General features: G+C 44.6%; 1 protein-coding gene across 1 annotated transcript in view; it reads right to left on the reverse strand.

Moving 5' to 3' along the window:
• TOP1 (DNA topoisomerase I) overlaps window positions 1-27,279 on the reverse strand; it is a 61,853-nt gene that overhangs the window by 26,877 nt on the left and 7,697 nt on the right. Inside the window, exon 3 of the mRNA XM_042883613.1 lies at window positions 7,283-7,385. Coding sequence (XP_042739547.1) covers window positions 7,283-7,385 — 103 coding nt within the window. The remainder of the gene's footprint in view (window positions 1-7,282; window positions 7,386-27,279) is intronic.

A 27,279-nucleotide genomic window follows, 5' to 3' on the forward strand; every position in this document is an offset into this window, starting at 1 on the left:
TGTATGTGCTGAATGCTTACATGTATGCTGGAAGGAAAAGATTGCTAAAAACTTATTCTTGCTTATGTAGAAACCCAGACGATATCCCTTATTGAAGAGGAATTGAAAGGGGCCATCACTAAAAAGCAGCATGTAATCTACAGCTAACATTGGCCAGCACTGGGGTCAGAATCAACAAGTTTGGCTTCCTGAGTTGGCCTTATTTTCATTTAAAAAAAAAAAATAATCACAAGATCATCCCTCCTCTTCCCTTGGCAGCAAGCTGTAGCATTTCTCACTGAAGCACCATGGGCTCAGATAACCCAAGATAAGTCAGTCTCTCGTTTCACTCTGCAGCTCATTTTCAAAACAGCTGGTACTGGTGACTTGTCCCGAGGTCTTGGCTTGTTGGTCCTGGTGATGAAGAAATTCCCCACGTAAACATCTGATTTGGAAACACTGATAACAAAGACCTCAACAGACAATCCTGAGAAAATGTACTTATTTTTCTCCAAAAGCAAAGCAAGTTTCTCACGTATTAACTTCAGCCAGCAGCTGAGCAATTGTGATGTTTCAGATGGCTGAGACACTCAGGTGAGCCTCCGGGGGGAACACAACCACCACACTACTCTGAAAAGAAGAGAGAGGGCAATGGGATGCCATCATCCCTGACCTGGGGAAGAGGTTTCAGCCTTCCATGAGAAGCTATTTCCAGACATTCCCAATGCTATTATTAGGAGGCATTGGGAACAATTTAAAGATCAGAAGTCTGACTTCCTTGCAGATTCAAAATCGGAGGAAAAATATGCTTTTCTCTAAGAAACAGAACAACAAAACAAAAAGGGGTCAAGACCACGCGCACCCAGGTATTTTTTTATCTCAAATCCACTTCTCAAAGCACTGTGGATCCTTTGGTGTCGTTGCTACACATACCCCTCTGCTGAGAATCCAGCCTGAATTCGCTGAAGTAGGACAGCAAAGCCCCTCTAGATGGAGGAAAACTTCACTGCAAGTCAGCTTGACTAGAGAACACGTGGATCCTAACAAAGCTGCCCCCAACCTGCTTTAGAAACATCCAGGCCCACTGAGAAAACGAGAGCTTCCTCTGCACCCAGACCTTTACAGCTGAACCACAGCACTCCAAGACACATCTCCGATGGTGCTTAACGCTGACAACCATTTATTTGTTGTTATCGTAAGATACAGTCGAGTAGGATATCGTACCAATACAGGCAGAACCAGAGACTGCATCATCCATAGCAATCTCCTGGTGCTGGCTCAGTTCAAACAAAGGCCAGATAAGCAGTAACGCTTCTCCTAGGGCCCTGCAGCCCTTTTGCAAGCTTACTGCATTTCACTGAGTGTTTGAGTATGAACAAGGGCATTTGAAGGCTTTGGAGGGCTCAGGCTGAAGCAGAGGCGATAAATGCAACAGAAGCAATCGTTTCCCTTGGAAGCGTAGCTATATTTCCCAGCAAGGGGGCCTGCAGGAAGGGGAAGGGGGGAGATCAGGCACCTGGCAGCAGCTGCTGAGGCTCCTCTCACACTGGAAAGTAACAAGTGGAAAGAGCTGCAGATGTGCAGATCACAGCTTCCTTCTTCAAACCACAACAGCTTTGCCATAATTTAACCCCGCATTCTTCAGGTGCCATTTATGCACGTTAATAATCCCTTCCCAGGCCCTTTCCATTCCAGCTTCAAAATCACAAGCTGGGAAGGACGCTTTATCTGAAGTGTCTCTTATTTCCCCTCTCTCATTTTCTCAGCTGTAATTAGCTTGTGCCTGGGAATCTGCTATGAGCGAGCATCAGAGCCGGCTGCAAGCTGAGCTCTGCTTGCCTACTCGCTAACTGCTACAACGCAACTGAAGCGTAAAATAAAAAGGAAGCTGTGATTTTAGCCTAAATCTAACAACACAATAGGGACAAAGCATAGGTTACGCAGCCCATGTCCCCTTTGACGTAGTACAGCACTAATGGAAAAATGTGGTCATCCACGAATGCGCACCGAGGAAGGGCTGACTGTGCAGGGAGCGTTTCAGAACCAAGGCACCCCACTGAAGGACAAGGTTTCAGCTGGCTTGCAGAATTTCACACTCGCTGTTATCAGGTTATCATACAGTATTACAGGGTATGAACACGTGAGCCCCAGTGGTTCTGCTGGGATTTCAGCAATATAATAAAAAAAAAAAAACACCAACCAACCCTGAAACTGCTCTTCCCAGAGTTAAACAGGGTCTTTCCTCCAGAGCTTGCAGATAACAGATCAAGCCTTCAGCGAGAAGAACAAGATAAAAAGCTGGGTTAACCACTAGCTGATAACACTAGGAAACAGAATGGTACGAGCACACTGAGGCACGTACTTTCATTTCAATGCTTGCACTGGAATCAGACAGAGCATCAAACAAAGCAAAAATTTTTAGTACTAGGAGGCACCACGTTAGAAAATTGATCAAGGTCAACTGTGTGCTTCAACATCAAAGAAAAACGTATACCCACACAGGAGGCAGAGGGCTGAAATCCTCCCTAAAATGGCTTTTTTCCCCCCTTTAGGTCAGATATCTCTGCATCTCCATTCCCCAAATGCACACAGTTCTTAGCAGATAGGGATCATACAATAAATCAGTCAGGAGGTGCAAGATGACAGAACTGAAATTTATCGTCATTCTCCAGCAGCAAGCATTTGGAATATGTTTTTCCTAGCAAAACCATGAAATGCAGAGATGCCAATGAAGATCAGGTCAATAAACCCCTTCTGTTCCATGCCTCTGTTCATCTGAAGCTGTGATCATAAGAGATTTAGTAAGCAGAGGGAATATGCAATCTGACGGAGGGTGTTTTCCTGCAGCAGAGATGCCCATCACACTGACAAGAGGGATCAGCGTGCAGGAGCAGCCACTGCACTGCCATTCACTGTCACAGCCCTTCCTGCACCGTGCAGCCCACGCTGTGCACAAAGCCCAAGACATCGAGCAGAAAGACACTCATTACTGCCAGTGCTTCTTACCCAACCTCTAACAAGCCCTGGTTCCAAAGGGCCCATTACTTCATTATTTCACAGCCTCCTTGTTTGAAAGGCTCGTCTCCCAGAGATCAGAAACCTATTGTCACATCACATTTAGTTTGTTTTATTTCATTTCTTAACTGCTGACATTTGTATCTGATGGATGGTATAAGATTTTCCTTAGGGGATCAGGAAATAAATGGTTGAGAGAAGGAACAAAAGAAAAGAATTTGATAGTGATATGGATTTACACTTTGATAAGGATTTTTCTCAAATGGGCTTTGCATTTTCTTTCTTTGAGGGGTGACCAAGAAGAGCTGTGTCGTATGAATGTTCTCTCCACATTTACTACAGCTGCAAATGTAGTTAACACAGAGAACTGTCATCTTGTGAGTGGGAGAGGAGGAAAGCAAGAAGCAAAATTAAGAAGTTCCACGTACCAGTCCACACATTTCTGCCACATGAAATCAAGATTATCTATTTTAGATATTTCTGAGACTGTATCTTGGCAGTTTAGATCCTTCCTTCAAAGTCTGCATACAGAAAACATTCGTTCTCCTGCAGAGCAGTTTTTCTGCCTTCCTGATGCAGGCTTTATTTTAGCAGCCTAAAATACAGGGCAGCAGATGAAATTGTCAAATTATTACAGATGGATAAAAAATGCTCTGCTCCAGGCACACCCAGGCCATGCTCCAGGTTTATACAACATGCAGTGCAATGCTGTGCTCCTCAGAACGCAGTGAAGGGACTCTTCACACTCTCTAATATATCAGCGGTGCCAACCTAGGTTTCTCCTGAAAAATGGCTTGCATTTCTGCTAAATCTCTTTGAGAACTGAAAGACATACTGAATGCTTCTTGCAATAACAAAGCAGCTTTTTTTTTTTTTTTCTTTTTGATGTACCGAATGGATTTTCTGAAGATTTATGTGCAATTCTATTTATTTAAAACTTTTTGGAATGATTCATTTTCAGTTTTAGCATCAGGCTCTTATCAAATGCTGTAAAAAATCCCCATGCAGGTAAAAGTCATTGGAAAACCCCTTATTACTGTGCAATTTCTCATTTTTAATGAAGTAATGGCTATTTTTAAACTGCTATTTCATTGCCAGAGGAGGAACTTCACTATGAAGAAGTAATTTTATTTTCTAAGGTTCTGCAAAGAAAATGGCTATTAGGATCCTCACCAGCAGGGCAGGGCCTCAGAGCCAAACAACCACTGTGTGCTCACCTGCTCTGATTCTGTGCTCTTTCCACACAAAGAAATTACCCCCACTCTGACTGCTGGTGAAATTAAAAGCAATTAAAACAGCAAAGCGATTGAGAACCCACTTAAGGTGCCCAGTGCAACCTGTTTGCTTAGCAGTAAGAGAGTCACGGACGCTTGGCAGTCACTCAAATGATTCCCAACCATTTCACACCAGTTGCATAGTCATGGAGACTTTCCTAAAGCCCAGACTTCTCATTGCGTCTTAGCTGTGTCCAGGCAAGTGGTTTGGTACAGCGACTGTAATGACAGCCCCATAACTGCAGTTCATAGCACAAGCAAGCCGAGGAGGAGTTTCAGGATGCTGCTTTTTGCCCTCTTTGAGACTCACATTCTATTTAACCACAGAAGTTTTATCCGGCTGAAACTCCCCATTTTCAGCAAAGGCAGGAATTCTGTTCCCACACCGGTCCGCATTCAGCACACCTCAGTCCTTCCCCACTGTGCCCAGTCACTCAGCAGTGTGCCATGCAATCCCTGGGGTCTTACCCTGCACGTGAAGACCCAGCAGCTGCCAGGCCATGAGGATGCACTGCATTCAGAACCTTCCCACCACTCTGCTCCACGTAATTAATTCCCAGCTCGCCACAGATCTCCCTCCTCCTCCACCGTCACGCAGTGAGCTGCTGGGCTGCCTCCTTCACGAGACAACTGCTGCCTAAATCCATCCCTTACAGGCACACCTTGGTATTTATAGAATTACATGAATGACAGCCGAATCAAAAGATTTGGGGAAGAAGTGCTTACATTTCAATTATGAGTCAGTTATTTCTGACAGGTTTGTTAGAAGTCAGCTGGGTTTACACAGCAAGCAGCCACATACCCTGTGCATGACTGAACACGAATGGGGCAGTGCAGACTGCAGAGGACTCCTGAAGGAGGGATCCAAAGAGAGCGCTGCACACATGGCTGTGTACATTATCTTCCCTGAATGACATCTTCAGGGCTGCGTGTCTCGTGATTCAACATAGGATACATTCACCTTTGAGGTGTCAGTTTAAAAGGCAGAAAATACGATAGTAAAATGCTACAGAAAATATTTGGAAGCTGTGCACTCAGCATGGGGAACTATCTCACCACGTGTAGGGGACTGAGGAGCAGAGCAATGTCACATCCTCCCCCCCAGAACATGCCTTGAAGCACAGCTCTGCACATAAGTGCAGCAGTCATACTATCTACATAGCTGCACACTTTTAGGTAAGGAAAAAATACAGTATATTGTGCTCACAGAACAAATCAACACTTAATAGCCAGATGAAAATATCTAAAAGCTTTATGTACAGTGCCTAGAAAAGGGCTCCCTTTCTTACAGGGATTTCAAGGCAACGCTGCAGGGAGGAAGGAATTACTTCAAGATAAAGAACGTTTACATATCTCATGGCAAAGCTACAACTTACACAGAAGATTAGCCTTTTCACTGCTTTGATACTTATTTACACAATTAGTACTGGGCAGTTTTGAGTTACAAACCATGTGCACTTGGTAAAAAATATTTCTGCTAGTTAAAAATATCTTTCTACCTCCCACACAAATAAAGCAAAACCATTAATGAGTTCTGGAAATTTAAAGACTGTGCTTACACTACTCCTCACAAAAGAATGTATTTTGCTAGGATTGTAGGAGAATGGTTTCCAAGTAAAGCAATCAACTCTTGGAACAGCGAGGCAAAGTCAGTACTGGGTGCATGCTTGAAAAATCATAAAAATGAGAAATAAGGCAATACAGATACATCAGCAGAGAAAAGAGCAAACAACACATCCAAAACGTGCAGTCTTTGCCATGGAAGTCAGTAAATGCTGAGAACTATTTGCCAAGATTTTTCTTTTCTGTCAACTATTTATTTTCAAAAAAAAAAAAAAAAAGAAGAAACTTCTTTTGAACAGCAAGGTTGTGTTATTTTTCTAAAAGGTCACAGAAAACAAAGCACGACCCCAAAGGAACAAACCCACTGCTCAGTAAGGACTCATTTTTCCCACCCGTCTTCTACTTTAGTTAACAGAAATTGTTAATCCAGTCTTCTACTTCAGTTTGTGTTCTCACAGTTGCACAGCCATTAGCTAATAACATCTGCCTGGCCCTAACACAAACACTGTCTGCCAGTTACCAAGCATCACAACAGCAACTGACCCTCCTGTGACTGACCTGCAAATAGGCAAGGCACATTTCATGGCACTTGTATGTCAGGAGATACAAGCAGGAAAGCTTTTCTGAGTAACACTGTGTGTGACACTCACCCTGCGCTGCGTCACACAGCTTCACCGAGGACAGAGCTGCATCCCCTGGTTCTTGCAATTCTGCACCTACACGTGGTTACCAACTGGCCCGCAGCATCCACCCCCAGAGCCCAGCACCATCACAAATGTTGATGCTCGGTGTGGGTGGAATCGCTGCAGACTTCCACACAACAGGTTCCCCAAGCAGTGGGGGTGGAGTCACCATTCAGAGCAGACAAATCAGCAGGCAACCCTTGCACACCTACCATCTAACCTGGCTGGGATGTGCTCAGAATGCCTGACAAACATACAGGCTGCCCCACAACACCGCCTTCTAGCGCTGACATCTTCGGGCTCTGTGGGACAAGGCCAACGGCGATGTCATCACTCTGGGGACCATCTTTCCAGCTACCACTAGTTGTTAGGAAGCTGAATAATCACATCAAATTCCACAAGCTAAAACAATGGGGCTTATTTAAACCAACACTCATATAAGCTCCAGATTTCTGACAAAGAATTGGAAGCACACAAAGGATTACGAGCAATATTCATCCATCTTCATGAAGATGGGGTTAAACTAGCTTTCAACACCTTCAGTCACACTAAGCTTTCAATACAATAATCTTTCATACAGAAGTATTGGCTAAAATCTGCAAGATGCACAAACTACCCATACGGAAACGCATGCATCACATGTCAGGCTTTAATCACTTCCACTCATAAACCCCATTCAAAATGCAGCAATTCCATCCTCATCACAACAATTCTAAGACTGCATGAACAACTGTGTTTCAGCCTCAGAGGACTTAGTTTTTTCCTCACCTATTACTGTGCTTGGACTTTTCCCGGTCTTTTTCTTTGTCCTTCTTGTGCTCTTTGTGCCGGTGTTCTCGGTCTTTGTGTTTATCTTTGTGTTTGTGAGAATCTGCAAGCAGAGAGGCAAAAAAATATAATTAAGGAATGAAGGTGGGAAAAAACCCTGTGCCTCCTTCATGAACCTCTGCGTTTCCCCCCACCCCAACCCACTATTTTGTCAGATTCCAAATTTCTAACAAAAATCCTGCTTTTCAGAGGTCCTAAATGGATTCATTGTTCCTGCAGGACAAGTTAATTTATCTTGGCGACAGTTGCATTTATACAGTCTTTAGTTCAAAGATCTTTAAATGCTTTACAGACCGGGAGGAAAAACAACCCGGTTTGTTACGTAGTTAAGTATGGGAGGTGGGAATCCTAGCTTGTATGATTGTCAGTATTTCACATCAGATGTAACTAACAGATGCAGAAACAGAGCATGAAGCTGAAATGTAGGCTTATTGGTACCAAAATGATACTTCCATAAGTACCTAGTCTGGATAAAGAACCTTTCCATTGAAACCCCAGCCCTCCCCCTACTCCCTCCTATTAAAATCTTGTTTTTAGACCCACGTGGCATGACAGACACACAGCATGGGAGAGGGGGCGTGACGAGGGAAGAGGAAAAGATGGGAGAAAGAACAACAGACCAGGAATGCTCTCCTTGTGCTCCCCTCATGCAGGCACAGTTACTTCCCTCCAGCAACAGACCCAAGACAGTTCAGTGCAAGAGCTGCAATGAATAGGTGCTGCTGCTGGAATCTCCTGCACAGGTAAACATTTTTCAGGCCCATAAGCAAATCAGGAAGGAGCTGAGGCTGATCGAGCACTTCAAACCCACCCCAACAGGCACAACGGCCTCCAGACAAAGTCACTCCTATGGTGTTGGACAGAGTGTTTGCAGGCCAAAGGATTCCCTTCATTTCATTTTACTTTTCATATGCACTTCTCAACACAACTAAAACTAAACAGCTCTTTGGGATATCTAACACGCTGCACTGATTTTGGCAACTGCCTTCAGATAACAGTGCCAGCACTTCCACCACAGAACTTGGATGTAAGGTATTAAAGATTAATTAATGTAAAGGTGTTAACATGCTCCTAAAAAGGCTGCCATCCTCATATAAAGGAAACTGCAAGACAAAGGTGTTGCAAATTCCACAGTCACAAAGGAACAGCCTCACCCTCCTGCCTCCCAGTCTTTTGCCACAAATTCATTTTTTTTCCTCCTTGACCAACACCAGCTCTTATAACCTCAATATATTCAGCAGGTTTTAGTGCAGACATACCCATGTTCACGTTGCCACGCGATATAACCAGCTGTTCCCCCAACTTCAGGTACTGCTGTCAGACACCCACAGTCACACAGCACAAACCAGGACACCAATGCTGATGGTGAAGCCTCCAGCTTGCCTTCTGCAACTTCCCTTGATCCTCCTGAACTTGGCAACACTTTTTAACGCTTCAGTTTATACACTGCATACATTTGAAGCTCAAGGTTGAGTTTTCTGTATTTTGATATACAAAAATCTGTGGAACATATGGCGCTACAGCATAATCTACCCAAGAGTTTTCAAGTACCCAAACAGGGAAATCTCTTTCACAGCAGGCTGGAGCTTTGCAGCCATCTCCAACAAACCGCAGGACTGGACACCCACTCTGAGCTGTCAGGAAGCAATTCCTTGGTAGTCTCCTTCCCACCAGGACAACACACGTTTTGCTGGCACAAGTGTTTTTGCAGCGTATTTCACACTTTGGATTCTGCAGTTCAGCAGTAGCTGGGAGCTCAGGCTGTTTGCCTGGGTTTTATTCCACAGAGACTGTACTCACCAGTTCCTAAAGCACTGGCCGAAGCAAACAGCCATCTATTGATGCTTGATGAATAGGTAAATGGCTTGAAAAAAACCATCATGATGCTATATAAAGACGTACACATAACACGCTCACTTCTTAACGAAGAGTCTTTTTTTTTTTTTTTCCTACCAACCAACTGATGGGAAATACGTGCAACTGTTCAATGTTATTTGCTTTAGAGATTATTGGTTTGTTTGTTTGTTTTTCTCTGCAAAACACTGCAGAATGAAAGTCTTCAACCTTCATCTCCAGACGCCCTTCCAACTGACTGGTGCTTTCCAGCTGAAGTTTGTATTTGCTATTGAACAGTGGTTCTAGGCCATACCCTGGAAACACTGGAGTCCAACATCTCAGTCCCCTACTCTGCTCACAACGGCTCGTTATTTTCAGGCAACAGAAGCCTGGTGCAGTGGAGAAAGACCACACCGGTTACACCAACGGTGCCTGGTGGCATTTCTCTGCCCAGCTTTCAACCACTCATTGCTGATACTCTGCAGAAAGGCCCTTGGTGGGGGTGTCGGGGATAAAGGACAGGAAGAGAGCCTGGAGAACAGGAGGGGGTGTGGAAAGCAGAGAGGAAAAGCTGGCAGGAGAGCTTTGGCCTGTACAGTCAGCACTGGATACGGACTTGGCCTCTCAGCAGAGTGAGCAACGCTTCAAATTCCACGTAGTGCCTCCCAGACACATCTCCTAAGAATTAAATTACTCTGCAACATTTGCTCGGTACTCAGACTCAGCAGTGCTGCCTTCTGACATAATGCCATCAGGTAGGTTAAGACTGAACTTCAAAAGCTTTCATTAAATAATCTCAAGCTGACATATGATCATCACCAGAAGGCATTAAAGCTCTCAATTTTTCATTTATTTATTTATTTTTGAGGATTGAGCTAAACGTAGCTCAGCAGATGGATTGCTAAAAAGAGGGACAGCACTTTTTTCTTTGGCTTGTCTCAGGAGACCTTTTTCAGGCTGCTGCTGTCTAGCAGACCAAATTGATGGTTATCTTGTGGCTGACAAAATGAGTTTGGCCATTTCCCCCCAGTCTGTGCAACACATCCCAGACACCCGGACGACATCCTCTGCACTGTCACACAGACAACAGAAAAGTGAATTTGGAATGAAACCTTATGACACCATAGGGCATCTCACACCACACCTCATCAGCACAGGAACAAGGAACAAGTAATTACTGCCCATAACCTGTTTCCTCTGATCTATGTGTTCACGTATCAATTCCTAGAAGCCTCCTCTCAGCCTCCGGTAACATCCCCAGCTTTCAGCTGACTCAGCTGACTAGATCCAGCCTCATTCAAGCTGCTGAGGTCAGACACTATCACACATACATTTGTTTCCTGCCTCTTATGCCACCTCTTAAGTACATCTCCTCCCCATTGCGATAAACAAGGAGGTAAATGCTGCTGCTTCCCCAGGAGCGTTAGCAGACTTCACTATCCACTGTGAGCAAAGTTCAAACCCCAATGGGTCCGTGTGACATTCAGAGGATGGCAGAACTGAGCGTGTCTCCAGCGCCAAGGTTACAGCAGGGACAGGGGTTACACCTACTGGGCAAGGCTCCATCTCCCCAAGGCTCTCCCTTCAGTATCTGCTAACCCAAACAGAGTTTGGCATCTCCTCTGTTCACAGAGCCTGATGTCTCTGGCACCGTGTCTGGCAGTCAGCACTGAGCCTGGTGCGCCTCCAACAGCTTACCAAAGTCCTGTCCTATTCCTGCCTTCCCTTCTGCATCTCCAGCAACCATGAGCAGCCCTGCATTTTTGTATGTTGATTCATCTTCGGACTCTACTTAATTACAAGGACAGCCAAGTTAAGGATGGGAAATTCTAAGCACTTTTGGTCTGCAGCCCTGCTCCCCCCCCAGAGGTCTCCAGGGAAAGGCTGAGTCATAACCCTATTTGCAATACTTGTACGCACAGCACTACTCCAACAGCACAGTTTCACTCTTTATTCAGGATCAGGGCTGTAGAAAGCTCAGCAGCCCCTATAATGAGCAGAAGGGCAGCAAGGAGCCCCTGCAGCCTTCTCCTCCAGGCAGACCTTGCCCCAGTGCCCTGCTCACAGAACCCAGCTATATGGAATTACACACAACTCCTATGAAAAATTAATTTGCTTTCATAATCCTTTTGAGCACCCACCTCTCCCCACTCCCCCAATAAAGATTACTTACAGATCAAGGGGAGCAGGTCTGCTCCCTACATTAATGTTTCAGTTTACATGGCAACTTTCCTAATTAAACCCTGCAGCCAGCAGTAGGACCTGGGAGGGCACTGCAGGCACACAGCACAAGACCATGCAGACACCACTGGATCCCACTCCCAACACCCACTTTCACCTGCTTCCCATTCCTCACTTTGCTTTAGAACCATCTTTTTAAGCACTGAGAAAAGGATGTGAGTAGCAATCTGGTTCTCCTCATTTTTCCTAAATTAAGTGAAATAGCAGGCAAATTAACCCTGATAACCCCAATTCCTGGCCAATGGGAGCTATTCCAGATAAATCTATTTGCCTTCTGTATTTGCTGTAGTTGGGTTCACATTCCTGTAAGCTTTTGCAGGCACAACTTGAATGCAGTGATTTACCTGCATACAGAGAGGTTTCTGCCAGAAGTCTTTGCCCTTTTGCTGTATCTTGCTAAGTCTTAGGGACAAGGACTTCGTGCAGTTTACTTTCTGGTTCCAGCAATATTCCAATTGTTTCTCCTATTAGACTACCTAGAAATTCCCCAGCTGCTGTATTCTGTCCGTTCTAAGCATCACCTCAATGTGTCCCTGTGCTGATGTCCAGAAGGGCAATTTAAATTTACTTGATTCTTGGGACTGAAATCTATGTCCAAATCAGAAGACATAGCATAAAAAAACCCCACAATAATACCACCTAAAAAAACATTTCTAACCACTTGCTACTCACACAGCACTTTTAGTTTAGCTGAGGGGTTCCATTTCTGCCCTAAGCCCAGTGCCATTAGCTACTGCTTACAAGAGAAGCATACAAGCTTTGAAGATTTTTTCAGAATCACTGGTCAGTTTGAATGCAGTGTGCTTCCTACTACTGGTGCATTTACCCCTCCTGAACAGCAAGAAATCCTTCCCCATCCCAACAGAGGATGCTTTGTGTAATCAGCAGGGTGACTGCATGCATGCATCTTTTCAGCCTCTCTTCTAGAGAGCAGAAGAAAGTCTTAAAGGCTTCTCCAGTTCCACTGCTAAATTATGCAGCTGAGGGGGAGATAAGTCAGTAACACTGGATTGGGTTCAAGAACTGGTTGAGTTCAAACCTTCTCCTGAGCTGTCCTGTCATCTCCTGGCACTCGCTGTGCAGTTGAAACATCTCACTCTTGGACCACACAACTACAGTACTTTTACAGTTTTTTAGGCTGATTTCCTTCTCACCTATTGGGACATGAAAGCAAAGCACAAAGACCCTGCATGATTCCAGTGAAACAATTTCACAGATTTTTTCTCCTCCCTCACAGGCTCTTCTCAAAAGCAGCCACTGTAAAAGTTCGGATCAGAAGACCTCTTCACTTTCAAGTTTTCCTAGTCATGTTTTACCATTTGGCATCATTTATTGTGCCAAATCATATTAGGGATTTAATTTCCTATCTGCTGGGAATAAAAACTGTTAAATTCGTTAAGGTTCAAGTGCTGAAAAGATGCCTAGAAGAGCTGTGAATCTTCAAACACGTGAATGCAGTTCCAGGTGTCTAAAACACACTTCGTATTCCTGGCAAAGACCATATTTTTACCTCAGGCATCTGACTGGAAGAATGTAGTACTGGAGTACTTTCTACAATATAGAGATTACATTAGCAAGTAGAAAGATTGGAACAGTCAATACCCAAGATCTTTAGCATGAACAGCAGTGTGGTTGGCAGGTGACCTGAACAAGCAGCGGTGAGTCCATGTGTGTAAAGGTTGCTCTGTCAGGCTCTGGTTTGAGGCACAGAGGACTGAGATCCTCACTGCTGGATAGGTTATGGCTTTAGACAAGTTATCTGACTTGACACGTTTTAACAATTGTAAAAGGCACATACAGGAATCGCTCCTGACCGGTGTGGAAGGTTTAAATTCTACGGTATTTGTCCCGCAGCTGCAGGAAGCCACAGTTTGATCGTGCTGTTCCAGTAACTAATTACATCTCTGCAGTTTGTTTAAATGGATTGCCATTGCTGCAGCCCTGAAAGGGAAAGGAAAATCTATTGGGCAGAAAACAGAACTGCACCCAGGTATCAGGGACAACATCTATGTGCACCTAGCAGTCTCAGAAGCAAGAAACATGCAGCCAGAAGGCGCTGTACAGAGAGCCAATAGTACTGTGACGATACTCTGGAAAAGCAAACTGTAATCTAACAGAGTACCCAAGTGAAACTGGACGAGTCACTTGTTGGCCTAATGGTCCTACTTACGAAACTGCAGAATACACATAAAACGTTTATTCTGGAAAGGTACTGCAGGTCTGTTTGCTCTGCTGCCTAATTTCTCTAACAGCCGACTGCAAAAGACCTGAAATGAAAGCGATTAAAAAGGGGAGGCCAGGATTGGAGTCTCCATTACCTGGATCAGAGTAACTAACAGAAATAGCACCTGGGGAAACAATGTTTCCTAAGCATGACATCCAGTAAAGAAGCAGGACTTGGTGCCAAGATGAAACATCAGCAGTACCCAAGCAGACTGCTGGCCTTCTGCTTCACGCAGAGCTGCACTTAGCAGAAAAGGCACAACTTTCAAAAGCAGCTTCACATCCAACCCTTTACCACGAGTGTTGAAAGACATCTCCACTATCAACACTGCTACAGATTGCAGCTTGCCGAGGTTATGTTCTGTTGTGATGGTGGTGGTTTTTTTCTTAAACACTGAAGTACTTGAATCCAAACTACAACAGAAAGAGCATGTTCCGATTGTAAGCAGATATCAGAAAGCTATTTCTAAATCCTCAACCCCCCCCAAGCCAAATTCAAATGAAGTACAATTGCTGTGCTATGGCTTCAGGCGCAGCAGCCCAGCCAGGCTGCCGCTCTAAAAACGCTGAAGAAACAAACCTCTCCATCCCATCACACTTTTCCTCCCTCCCCATCCCCCCCCAAAGAAGAGCAAATCCCAAGTTTTCTACCTTGCTGCCAAGCATCTAAATCAGTTTTGACTGAGCACAAGGAGAACAGACAAAGCAGCTCACGGTTAGGAAGCTTCAGATCCTCATAATTCATTTTCCAATCATGCAAGGGAAGAAATAGAGGAAGAAAAGCATGAAAGCTTCATGAGAAGGGAGCCTGGAAAAGTACAACAGAATAAGCAAAAAGTTTATCCTTAGGCAGAAACTTCAGTAATAAAGCAAGATTTCAACATAGTGCATTCCCTCTTTTCTAAGGGTTCAAATGCAGGAATATATCGACACTGAATAGATTGGAGTCAACCTATTTCCCAGAGTACAGTTTCCCAAAGAACTGCTGCAAACTCTGCCACCCATGAAGGAGAGCAAAAACAGGGCTGGGCCAGAACCACACCACACAGCACCAGTTCTGCTCTCCTAAAGCAAAGAGACTTCGGAAATCTGATGGAAAGACTAAAGCCAGTGACCTCTCCATACTTCAACAGTTGCTTAAGGCAAAAGATGCCATACGGGCAGGAGACATTATAGCTTTTTCCTTAAAAGGGCTGTGCTGGGATACTTGGCTTACCCAAAAGACAGACCCCTAAGTTGCTGCATTCTTTGTTAATCTTGTAATCCAATAATAGATAAATTACTGAAGAAATGTCTAGTCTTCCTCTGTCCCTCGCATTACGAAATGACTGAGAAGTTCCGCTTTCTCTCCAGCAAAGTTTCATTACACAAAGCAAGGATCTTACATGCATTTTTGAGATACAAAGTTTGCAAAACAAGATGAACACACCTTCTGCCTCACCGAAACCCCAGGGCTACATCAATCTAGGGGAGAAAAACGGTAAGCAACGTGACAGCAGCGCATTGGTAATTAATGCTGAAGTAACCGAGATAGCTCCATGGTGTGATGACCACCTTAAGCTGCCATACTGAAAACACTTTGCAGAAAAAACAACAGCAGCAAGCCCAATAACAGCCAATGCTTCCCCACGGCCTCCTTCTGAAAGAGGTGGCACGTCCACGTCCCCCTGGTCCCGCAGTACATCTCACCTCTGGCTGACAAACACATAAAATCACTGCTAGAACAGTTGCACCAGAAGGCACTACACAGAGAGCAGGGCTGGGGAAGCCTCACAAAGCATTAAAACATACGTTTGATCAGTACAGAAAGGCTATATTAATAGCTGTCTCTTACACGCGCCAAAGGGCTCCCAACTGAGAGGCAACAATGAAATTCCAATCCATTATTTGCATTCAGCAAATAAATAAATAAATAGAATCAATGTGAACAGAAACATGTGCTTCCAGGGATTCCCAAGATGTAAAGCATTCTCCTGTAATTGCATAAATCAGAGAACGAAAGCCAGGAGTATGCTTCCATTAACAAAGCAGACTAAAACACAGAAGCAAGACTTTGGGGAAACTGTCAGCGTCAGTGTACAGCTTGAAAAGCCCCTGGCATGGAGGAGACAAATGTCAAGCACCATCTCTTATGAAAATCAGGTAAGAACCACCCTAATGAACTTTATTCTTTAAGGCTATACTACCTTATGAGTAGAAGTACTTTCCACAACCTCCTCCACTCAGAATTTGAGTGCCTTGCAAACTAATGCAGTCCTTCCTCGCTGGGGTAGAAATGTTTTCAGCATGTTTTTCCTGTTGGTTTATGCATCTGTAGCCACATGTGTAAAGCTACAGACTGCACGTACATCTTGAAAGCAGCAGCAAAACAGAACACGTGCTTTCACCTCAAGCTTCCAAAGCCTTTGCTCATCACATCTCTGTGCAGCAGAAAGATACAGCCAGGGAAGAACAGGAGAAAAACCACCCAGTGAGCACAGTGGGACCCAACAGCACTCCAGGATACCAGAACTAAAGCCAAGTTGGAAACATGTGAGAGTTACATGGTATATAGCAGCTTCACTCCTAGCCCTTATCATGTCCAGTTTACCTTCCAGAAGCATTAATTCCTCCTCCTCCCACCTCCCACCAGTTCAGAATTACTTTTCAGAGTCAGTGAAGGGGGCCAAATAGATAGAGAAGAGGAAAGCCAGCCATTTGTAGCAGCCAGCTACCCATCTCTGTCAGCTCTGCGTGCACCTGAGTATCCCCACCAGATCCTGAGCATCAACATCAGACCCAAAAGGGAAGAGTGAACAAAAGGCAGCTACAGGCCTAAGCTTCATTTCCTCTCTAGTTTCAGAAGCCTCATGCTCATTACAAGCCAATCTTTGTTCCAATTAGCTCACAGACATCTATACCAGACAGGCTCTGGAGGGGGATGTGTATAGAAGTAAATGTTGCTGAGGAACACTCAAATGAGAACCAGCTTCAGAAGAAAGATTTGCATAAAACAGAAGATGTAGGTAGGTTCCCAATGGATTTCCTTGAGATCCTCTCTAACACTGAATGTTGTTCACTAGACCATCTAATCTCACACTTCTAATTCACATCCATTTCCTTCCCATCGTGCAAAATGCAGTTAACATCGCAGGCACAGCAGGAAGAGCAGCCATGGAGAAAACCTGGACAATTGCATGCAGGCCAGCTTAGCGTGTAGAAACACAGAACTAGCTTAAAATAATGACAGAAGGTAGAACTCCAGCCCAACCAAATGGATAATGCAAGGGAGCCTAATCCCATTTCCAGAGTTTCTTTCTTTTAGCAAGAAACCTTCGGCACATCCCTGAGGTCCAGTACAGGGTGCTGCCACACACAGCCATCCCACAGAGAGACAAAGAAGAGACAAAGAAGAGACACAGGAGAGACACAGGAGAGACAAAGGCAGCCACATGGCACCACACAGACCAGGGGCTCAGGTCAGTGGGTGCTGGGAGCCCAGCCAGCCTCACGCACCACCCAGCACTGCTCCAGAGATTGCAAAACAGAGCCTTGTTTAGACTATGGAGTAATCAGTGACTGCACAAGATAACCTCCCCTCTGCTTCAAAACAATTCAAAGCAAAATGGCTCACTTAATCCTTGTTTTCCTGCTTCTTTCCTCTTCTTGAGCAGAAATGCTCATCTTACAGTTCAGGCTGCCGAATTTTGGGGACGACACATGGCTCCAGCAGTCCTCCTTTCCAGAAGGATGTGCAAAGCCAGACACACTCACTGCTGCTCAGCCACACCAGACACCTGCTGTCTGCGCTGCTGGTCCACAGCCTGCTTGGGAAAAGGCAGAGCATCCCTGGGGCTCATACCCTTCTGGTATTGACACAGCTCAGAGAATCTTGTCCAGCCTGTGCTCTGCTGTCAGGTCAAGCACAGAGCCTGCTCCTTCCTCACTGTCACAGGCAGGTGGGCTCCATCACATTCTTGAGACTTTCCACAAGATATTGCCCAGGGAACAGCTTTAACAGTTCCTTTGGCAGACTGGGTCAAGAGCAAAGCAAACCCTTTGGTACGAGCTGTGACAAACCCACAGTGCAATCAGGAACTTGATGTACTGTGCTGCATTCGCAGACTGAGCCAGTGTCCCCCAGCAGAAGGCTTTTGTGCCTCCAACTGCTCCTCATGCCACCACCAGAAAGGTGCAAACACTATTTGGAATGCAAAGGCAGCACTTGCAGATTGCAGCCAAACTTCCAAAGCAGGTGAATCAGGAGAAAGAAAGGAGAAAACAAATTCCTAGTCCTTAGAGAGGATCATGGACAGTTCAGCTGTATTGAAAAATAAGGAGATTCATCTCATTTTGGAGCATAAGAAAAATTTCAGTCCTAAAACTGCATTAGGCAGCAGGAAAATTGCTGTGTTGTAAGGAATAATTACACTGCAAGCAATGTCAACTAGGAAAAATATTTTCTCTTGCTTGCTGTGTAAATAAGTGGTAGTTTTGGGTTCACTAAGAAGATGTTTTTGAAGATTCTCTGAAATCCTAACACTTCCTTGGCATGAGCAGAGTCCACATACGTCCCAGCACTGCATGACGACGAGGCTCAGTGTTGGCTGCCCCATTCAGTCATTTTTCCACATCCAAGGTGTACCCATAGACCTGCAAGTTTTACAATGCACAAGGCTGTGCTTAATGAGCACTCAGTAAAGCTCCTACAGGCAGCACACCAGCTCCTCTAGAAGTCTTCAATTTAATCAATAGATAAATATTACTTTAAGTCACTGATTTTAATCTTGTTACGCATCTGTAATCTGTTTATTCTGCTAAATCCAGGTCAAGTCTCACTGCTGGCAGCTGTGAAGTCACATGGATACAGATAACTGAATGCAGAATGTAACCTCTCATTGCAGTTTAATATGCATAATGAACTCCTGACTTCAATTAAAGCAGCTCCACACTTCCCCCCTGCTTTCTGAATGGCTTGCATCTCTGGCTGGAAATCAAAATTTTGCTAAATTCACAACTAGCATTTTCAGATTACATTACACACAGAACTCACATCTGCCTTGAATGACTTAGGAATGGGAGAAAAACATTTACTTAATTTGTTTCACATCTGAAGCCTATTAAAAGGAAAAAAGCATAATCCCCAGGAGCCGAGCAGAACCAACCACTTCTGCTCACCTTGTTCCCTCAGTGTTAAGAGCAGACCTCTCCTTACCTATGCAGAGATAACTAGGTGTGAAAGAGAGCTTACTTTCCTCAGCTTTTTGAACAGCTTCCATTACCACCATCACTAAATGAGCTGTTTAAACTGAAGGAAACATGCTGCAGGTGCAACCATCACAAGCTGGTTCATCACCGCTCTTAAATGTGAGTCCTTATCTAACGATGTGCATCATACAGAGGTTCTGCTTCACAACCTCTGCAACAGGACCACGCTCTCCAGGTTTTCTGAACGTGAATGCTAACATATTTCAATACTTTAAGTTGGTTGGTGAGGCTCAGAAAGATGCTTGAGTAACTTTGAGCACTACCGAAGCACCCAATAGTTTGATATTCCTGGTTAACGTGATCTGAAATGAGAACACAAAATGGTGCAGCTGATTTGCAGCAGTATTCCAAAGGAAAAAAAAAAAAGTTGTTTTTTGCACCTGCTCCTTTGTTGGCAGAAATAGGCACAGGAAGAAGGACAAGAGCAAAGCGTATTTACAAGCTAATAATTTATTCCTGAATGATTCAATTACAAGCTGTGGGGAAAGATATTTTTAAAATGTTTCTTGATTGCCAGCCTTATTTCTGTTGACAGATTTTTTATTTTTTATTTTTTTTTAAGTTTATAATGAATCTTATTAGAGCTCAACCCACACACCTGGTACAGTTTCACACAAACATTACATTAAGGACTGGTGCCACCTGCCCGCTACAGGGATGCAGCAGGTCATTCCCAGGCAGGCACAGCAGCAGCTGGCTGTGGCCTTCTGCCCTTCCCTCTCTTCCTCAGCCTTCAGGCCCGTGCCCACAGACAGCACTGCAGCATGGCTCACGCTCCTACAGCAAGACCTGCTGGCCCCAGAGGAGCACAGCAGCCTGCCGACCCTGCAGCTCTGGAACACACTTCAATTTGGTTGAGTTGCCAAGTACTTCAGCAAAGCTATTCTTAAGTTTTATGGTAAATGAGTTTATTTTCGACCTTGGATCTTTTATAATTCACAATGATGTTACTTCCTGCGCTCTAGGCTCCAGCAGATCAGAAAAAACTCCCTGTTTTTCCTGTAATCACAACTGTGACCTGTGATCAGCTTTGCTTGATACTATCAGATGTCAAAAGGCACTGATACTGCAATACCAGAGCCTTAAGCCTTTATTAATGCATAGCAGTAGCATTAAGTAAAGCCTGTAAGTGAGAAAACTATGTGATGAGTACTCCTCATACGGTAAGAATGAATATGAAAAACCTATACTGAAAACATTCACCAACGGCAAGAGATATTCAACTACACATTCCATCCCCAAAACAGCACGGGCAGATCAAAACATCCCTGGAGATAAAGCTATAATCAAATAGAAAATTAAATTAGCAGGATTAACAGCAATGCCTCACTTTTAGTAATGATGTACTGAGCAGCCTGCACTAGCTGAGGACAGTCCTAAGCCAAATCTGGTTTCCTAAGGACATTTGTTTGCACTCTAAGAGGTGAAGTAGTTCAGTAGTCATTGCTCAAATACTACAAATGTATCTGTGCACAGAGAAATTGTTTAAAGGTTTCCACGCAAGACTATAAAGCATGCAACTGTTACCTGGTGACTAAAATAAAAGCCAAGATACAGTGAACAGTGACCACAGTGGGAGCTACTCAGTTAGAAAGTCTGTGCTTTTTTTTTTGAGTGCAGAAAGCATCCATACAAGTAAAACAAGGAAGCAATTTGCTAAAGCATGGCATTCTCAAAAATCTAACTTCACCACAGGTAAGCGTGCACTTACATCAGCATTTGCTCGATCAAGGAGTGTGTTCAAAGCTGCTTCATAAGCTGCATGCACATCTGCCTACAAGCCTAACTCTGGTTAGGTCTGAAGTGCAGGAACACATCTGCTGTGACCAACAGAACCATAAGACTCCTGATAGACAGACATCTGACAACCTGTTTCCATACTGATGTCTTTTAAAGAGTATCAATCTCTACTGGTAGCGTGACTTCAACTTAGCTCTCTGTACACTTAGAACCATTCAGAACACAGGACTTGCTACATCACGAGCCAGTAGCTTGCAAACACTACTGACACACTGCTTGGTTCCTCCGGAATGATGGGAAGGAGGTGGTACAGATTTAAGAAATTATTTATAGGATGAAGAACTGAGCAAATACCACCGACACTGCTGGCCAAGTGACGCTGACTTCAGAACACAAAGGTCAGATTTATGAGACATCTTCATTCACAGCTGATGCCACAGATCTGTGTTCTTCTTAAAGCCCTCACGGAGGCTCAGAGCAAAGCCCTTCTGAGTATCAGACTTCAGACAAAAAGAGCAGAGCACTTACCTTTTCAGCTCTGAAACCACCAGAAGAAAATGCCACTACTGCTGTCTGTAGACTATGAATCATAAAAGTATTAATAATTTTTGTGATATTGGGGAAGAGCAATTAACGTGAGCATTTCTTTGACAGTGTTCCCCTAATGAGCTAATCATCAAAGACTAATTCCACAACTCTGCTGAGATTAAACTGTCAGTACACACCATAAGGCACCGCAAAAACTCGGCTCAGAAAAAAAGTCTAAGAGCGTTTTTATTTCTGCTCCACTCAAAAAAGTTAATATTTGCCATGTGCCAGTTAGCAAACTTCTTCCCTGGGACTTCTCTGTGAAAACGAAACTGGAAAGCGTTCTCTAGCTCAACTGCCTTCTCAAAACAAACTCGCTGGTGTGATAAAAGAGGACTCCTTGAACTGCATGCTAACAAGCTCCCCCAGGGATTTAAGGTCTCATAGTCTGGGTTAGAGACTGAGCACAAGGCTGCTGTGCCTGGCAGACAGACGGTTGGGGTGTTTACAAAAAGGCAGAAAAACATAAGAACTTAAAAACAACCTAATTCTGACATGAACAAACGAGGATCACATCTGTTTTGAACGCTGCTTGTTTGCTGGCAACACAGCTACAGGGGATTGCACAAAACAATGCTCACAGCTTCATTCTCTATAGAGGACTTGATTTAAAAACACACTCTGAGTGCAGCACATCAAGCCCCTGTAAACTCCTCGATCCTTCAGGAACGTGACCCGCGGTTACTGTTGTTTCTCATCCTAAGCCAGCACACCGTGAGCCAAGCCTAAGCACAGATCAGCTCCCGGCAGACCCAGCCCACCTTGTGAACCAGCTATCCCTGCTGCCAGCACCAACGTCACCTGTTTGCGAAACTGCACGCAGACAGTTTCAGCTGGCTTGCAAAGACAACAGCAGCAGCTTCAAACAAAAAGCTATCAGCCTCCTGGAAAAAAAAAAAAAAATTGTTGCATAGGGTGAATATTGTAAGGTGTGTTCTTGGCACAGGAAAACATTTTAAAATCAGGCCATGGTTCAACAGCGCATTCTCTTTTCCTCTACACAGTCGAGCTGATGCTTTGACAGTAAGTTGGAGGTTTCACACCATGGTCAAATGGATCAGCAACAGACCTGAGCAGGAGGGAAGGGGCACAACATGGAAGGCAATGCTCAAGAAGCTGAGGAGCAATAGCTTTACACCTTCATTTATGAAACAAGAAACTGATGGATCCATCCATCCAAGCGCTTGTCTTCTGCACAAAACCCAGTGCAAGATCTATGTGACTGGGACAGCCAGCTTAGTGCCTGCTGGCTGCTCTGCTCCGTGCACTGCAAGACACACTATGGGTCAGGGCAAATACAGCCACGCTGCTGAACTCTCTCGAAACCAGACACTGAAAGCTAAAGAAGCCAAGCACGGAGCATCGAGTTTCAAGCCATATTTTCTCTTCATATCCAGATAATTAAAGCTGTCTAAAACCTAAAAGGAAGCTTGTTTTAGATATAAGTGATGCTGAATAAGCCCACTTGATGATAAAAGAAAAGCTTAATTGTTTATGACAGCCATCAAACTCCAGAGAGAAGCACATTTTAAATTAGAAAACTGCATCTACTCATAAAAACAAGTATTTCAAGGACAGTTCTTACACTTCTAATAAAGTACAGGTGACATATCCAGCTATAATACTGTGACTCAGACAAGATGCTAGCTTTTCAGAGACAGTTCCTGCTTCTGGAGTAGAAAGAACACAAGAGGATATAAGAAAACTAAAGAGAAAAAGGCTCTTGAAAATAACAACACATTATCCACGTCCATGAGCAAAGATGTTCTGGACAGCTGAAGAGCTGTTTCAATCTGCTGGAGGAAGATGAAGTGACCCAAATGTCTCAGCAGCTCCAGGATGACGGCTGGCAGGAATCAGAGTTAACAGCACTGATATCCCAACTGATTTGTGCCACTGTTTCTTTGTTAAAAATACAGCTCAAGACACTTTTACCATTACATCAGGCTTGGGCAATACTGCAGGATCAGCATCAGTTCTGTTAAGAGTTCATTTCTCACACTGTATTTCCCATCACACAAAAGGTGTTGCTGCCTCCTGATCTGGCAGTTTATGCCTGTGTGCTGGAACACAGCTCACACATTGCTTTCCTACCATGAGGACTTTTATTAAATCCAAAACAACATTAAAAACCAAGCACTGAGGGAAATGCCAGGAAGGAAGGCTTACTCTGATCCACACGTGAAGGGGTTCACTGTGCACGTGGAAGTGTTACAACAGACACAGCACATTTTAATAGCTTCATGACATTCTCAGCCCTCCAAAGAGGAGCAGGCAGCTTTTATTCCCCATCTGGTGGTCATTAACTCTAGAGTACAAACCTCAGACTACGTCATTATTGCTACTCCTTCCCTCCATTTTGTACACGCTGCCTCTGTTGCAATGAATGGTGCTCTCAGATCTCTCTATAGCACTCCTGCTCCCAGCTTCCCAAACTGCTAGATTCAAATAGAGAGCGCTCGTCTAACCCGTAAGTGTACCTGCTTAGGCAAGTTCAAACCAGAACCTGCCCATCCTTGCTGTTTTATCTTCAGTAATTGATCTTACTCACACACTGCTAGGATTCGCAAACTGGCAGGAGACATAATATGCTGTGTTGCTGCTCTTCCTATTGCTCAAGGCAGTTAGCAGACACTCGCACCAGCTGGCATCCATGGTGCAGAGACAAACCTGAGAAGCGCTCCATGCCGGCACCCTGCACACACACCAGGCAGCCACTCATCTCACTGCTACAACCCCAGCCATGTCACTAGAGAACCCAACATGCAACATTTTACTATCTGTGAAATAAATCAGTACATGCGCACGCATGTGTGTGTATACGTACATATATATATACACACACACATAGGCATTAGTTGCTGGGATGCATTCTGCATCTAAAACATATCGCAACATAAGCTGCAGAAGGTTGTTTTTTTTTTTTTTTTTTTTTTTGTACTTCCCATTCCTAATCTCATCAGTTCTCAGCTGGAGAGAATTCAACATAAGAAACAGAAGCCCAGGTTGGAAGTGAACCTTAGACCCAGGCAGGCAGCTCTGTATCTATTCCTGGGGACACTCCAGCTCTGTTCATGCTCCTCCACCTCTGAGCTCAGCACAGTCCTCCCCCCACCCACTGCGCTGTCTATTTAAGCACGATGGCCTTAGGACAGCATAACAATGTATAGAGCACAAAAGACATTAATCCCAGACACAGGGTCCACATGTACCACATGCCCCCTCCCCCCCCAGAGCTTCCTGCGTCCACTTCAGAAGGGTCTATTTCTGCATTCAGCCCTTCATCTTCACACAGCCCGACACAGAGCATGGACTGCTGGCAAAGCAGCGCCACACAGAACCCAAAGCTGGAACTGTCAGCTCATTCAGCTATTCAGCTACCAAATTCCCTGGGGACACAGCAAGCTCACTCTGACTTGCACCCACTGCAGGAAGACAGAGGAGGATGAGGACAGCCCTCCTACCTGGCTATGGGGCGTCCGCACCATTTCCAGTTGCAATCCATGTGACAGCCTGGCCCCTGCCATCATTTCTTCTTTTCTCCTCACAGAAGTCTGCTTGCAAACCACAAAAATAGAAGCCTGTCTCCTAGTTATGCTATTCTGACTCCAGAAATCCCTGTGTTTTGGTTAGAAGACCAAAGTTAGGAGTTTCTCAACTCTATCTCCGGTTACTTCAAAACCCACAACAGACATTTACTGTACGTCAAAGGAAAACAGATGTTTACTGTCTACTTTTTCCTCATCCTCTCCCCAAAAAGGTCTTCTTAGGCCACTTCAAACCACTTCTCCAAAACAAGAAACTGCAACCTCAGAGGAAGACAAGCAGCTGTTTTGACAGGTCTGGCCCCTGTTCAAATATTGCAATACAAGCCCTGAGCAGTAATACATTGCCATCAATGAAAAGTTCAGCTAAAGTACACTGCCCTGCCCCAACACACTGATCTATGCCACTCTATGTACAAAGACAAAAGCTACCATGTTGTCATTCAAATTAAAAAGGTCTGCAGGAGAAAGGTGGTAAATAAAGGAAGAAGGCAGGCACCGGCTAAGGCTCTAGGAGTGTGTATTCTGCTAAGACAGGAGCAATGTTAGGCAATAGATCAGAGGAAGTGACAAATACCAGAGGAAATTTAAAAGCTATCTGTGCTTGGGCATTGCTCCACTCTTGTTTTCTTGTATTTTTTTTTAAACCACAAACCACACCTCTGCTCACAGTCTAAAAAAATAATTCCTCAAGAAGATGTTAACGCTGTTCCATTTAGATGCTGCCACACAAATCTGGCTGCACCAACGTGACAGACATTTGGATGGAGGCACCATGCAACCCCATGTGCTGCACACTGAGCAGGGGGGCAGCCCAGGAACCACCGTGTGCTGGGAAAGCTCCTTGCAGTGCAGATAACAGCACTCATGCATTAACACAGTGACTGTCAGACAGGACGAGCTGTACGTGGGCTTTGAATGTGAGAGCTCATATTTCATTTCTGCCCATTATTTATTCCCTCACACTGCAGAATCCCATGCTCTTGAAATCCCAGGTGCTTGCTGCAAAGATTATTACGAAGTTGCAAATTAATGGCAGCAATTTCAAACTGAGCAGCAAGTGGCCAAGTCTTATTTTTAGGAAATCTTTGAAAAATGGTATTAAAGGAGAAAGAGATATTCTGAAGAATCAGAACTAGAGTTACATTGAGGATGCCAGAGCTTTTTTCTCCCAGTGTTGCACTACATGCTAAAATATTTTATGTCTGCATAAGACTCTACATTATATAACCTAGCACACACAGCCAGCATCCTTATCACAGAGCATGTCATTAAAGGACACAGATGTGTCCTAGCCAGAGGTGAGTGTACAGACTGATCAAAATATTCCAGTGAAGCTACAAGAACCCTCCAAGCTGTCTCGAGGCAGAAATCCATCTCACTTCAGTCAGAAGGATGCAGGCAGCTGCAGAATTGCTCTGCTCCAGTGCTGAGTCCCACAGATGTCCATCTGTCTTTAACAGACAACCAGGCAGAACTAGGCAGCAGTCAGTCTCTGTTTTCTGGTGGGCACCACAAAGCTAAGTGCTCTGCAATACTCAGAAGGAAGCTACCATCTTTATAATGTTCCTTAAAAAAGCCCTTCTCCCTGACGAAGGTAGGAGATAAAAATACACACATGCACTCCCACACAGCTCACAGCTGCACAAAGCATATGGTAAGCTTGTGAGGATGAACAAATACATTCGTGTCAAAAATATTGATAGGGAATTCAAGATACCAGCTGATTGGAAGCTTTGTGAGGAGCAATCTTTGGTTTTAAGAGATTGACAGGACCCTGATAACAGACTTCCCAGTGGCCTGATGTTGCCTCTGTTTGCCTTGCAATCATCCCAGCTCCAGAGGATGCACAGCATTCAAACATAAGAGAGGATCTACTGTGGGTGAAGACAAAGCGTTTTCCTTGGTGCTGTACTGTTAGCTGAGGCTAGATAATAAGCACCCCAACCAACCCTGCTCTGCTGCCCACCTTTGAGCCTGCGCTGGCCCCATCTCACTGAAATACACACTTCAGAGCTCTCCAGCCCCTGCCTCCAGTGCTCCCCAGGACAGCAGGCAGACAAGCTCAGTGCTGCCCATCTTGTGATTCCTTTGTGCTGGGAGCTGGCAGAGTCCAATTGCACAGCAGTTGTCAGCGCAAGTGAACTGTCTGAGCTGAGCCACTACAGCGACCATCTCCAAGTGAAGCCATCGGGATCCAGCTAACAGCTCAGAACAAAGGCAACTTCCTCTGGGTGAAACAACACTACGAACGCAGCACTCACGGGAACTATCTGTCCTTTCTTTTTCCACACAGAAATATGCTATCCTAGCGGGCAAAAGGTCCTAAGACTATAGAAAACATCCTCACAATTCTGCAATAAAACTCCAGCAAACTTTCAGGCAATTCTTAGTCAAAGCATTGCCTGCTCTCTACTCATCTTCCATCCCTGTAGAGCTCCTCTCTATCATTAGCAGTTATGAGGTACTAATTGCTAAGGTCTCCCACTTCCCCAAGAGCATCAAGAGGATCTCCCA

The sequence above is a fragment of the Lagopus leucura genome, unplaced genomic scaffold (assembly GCF_019238085.1).
Source record: "Lagopus leucura isolate 7727_CA_CO unplaced genomic scaffold, USGS_WTPT01 Super-Scaffold_100039, whole genome shotgun sequence".
Taxonomy (NCBI): Eukaryota; Metazoa; Chordata; class Aves; order Galliformes; family Phasianidae; genus Lagopus; species Lagopus leucura.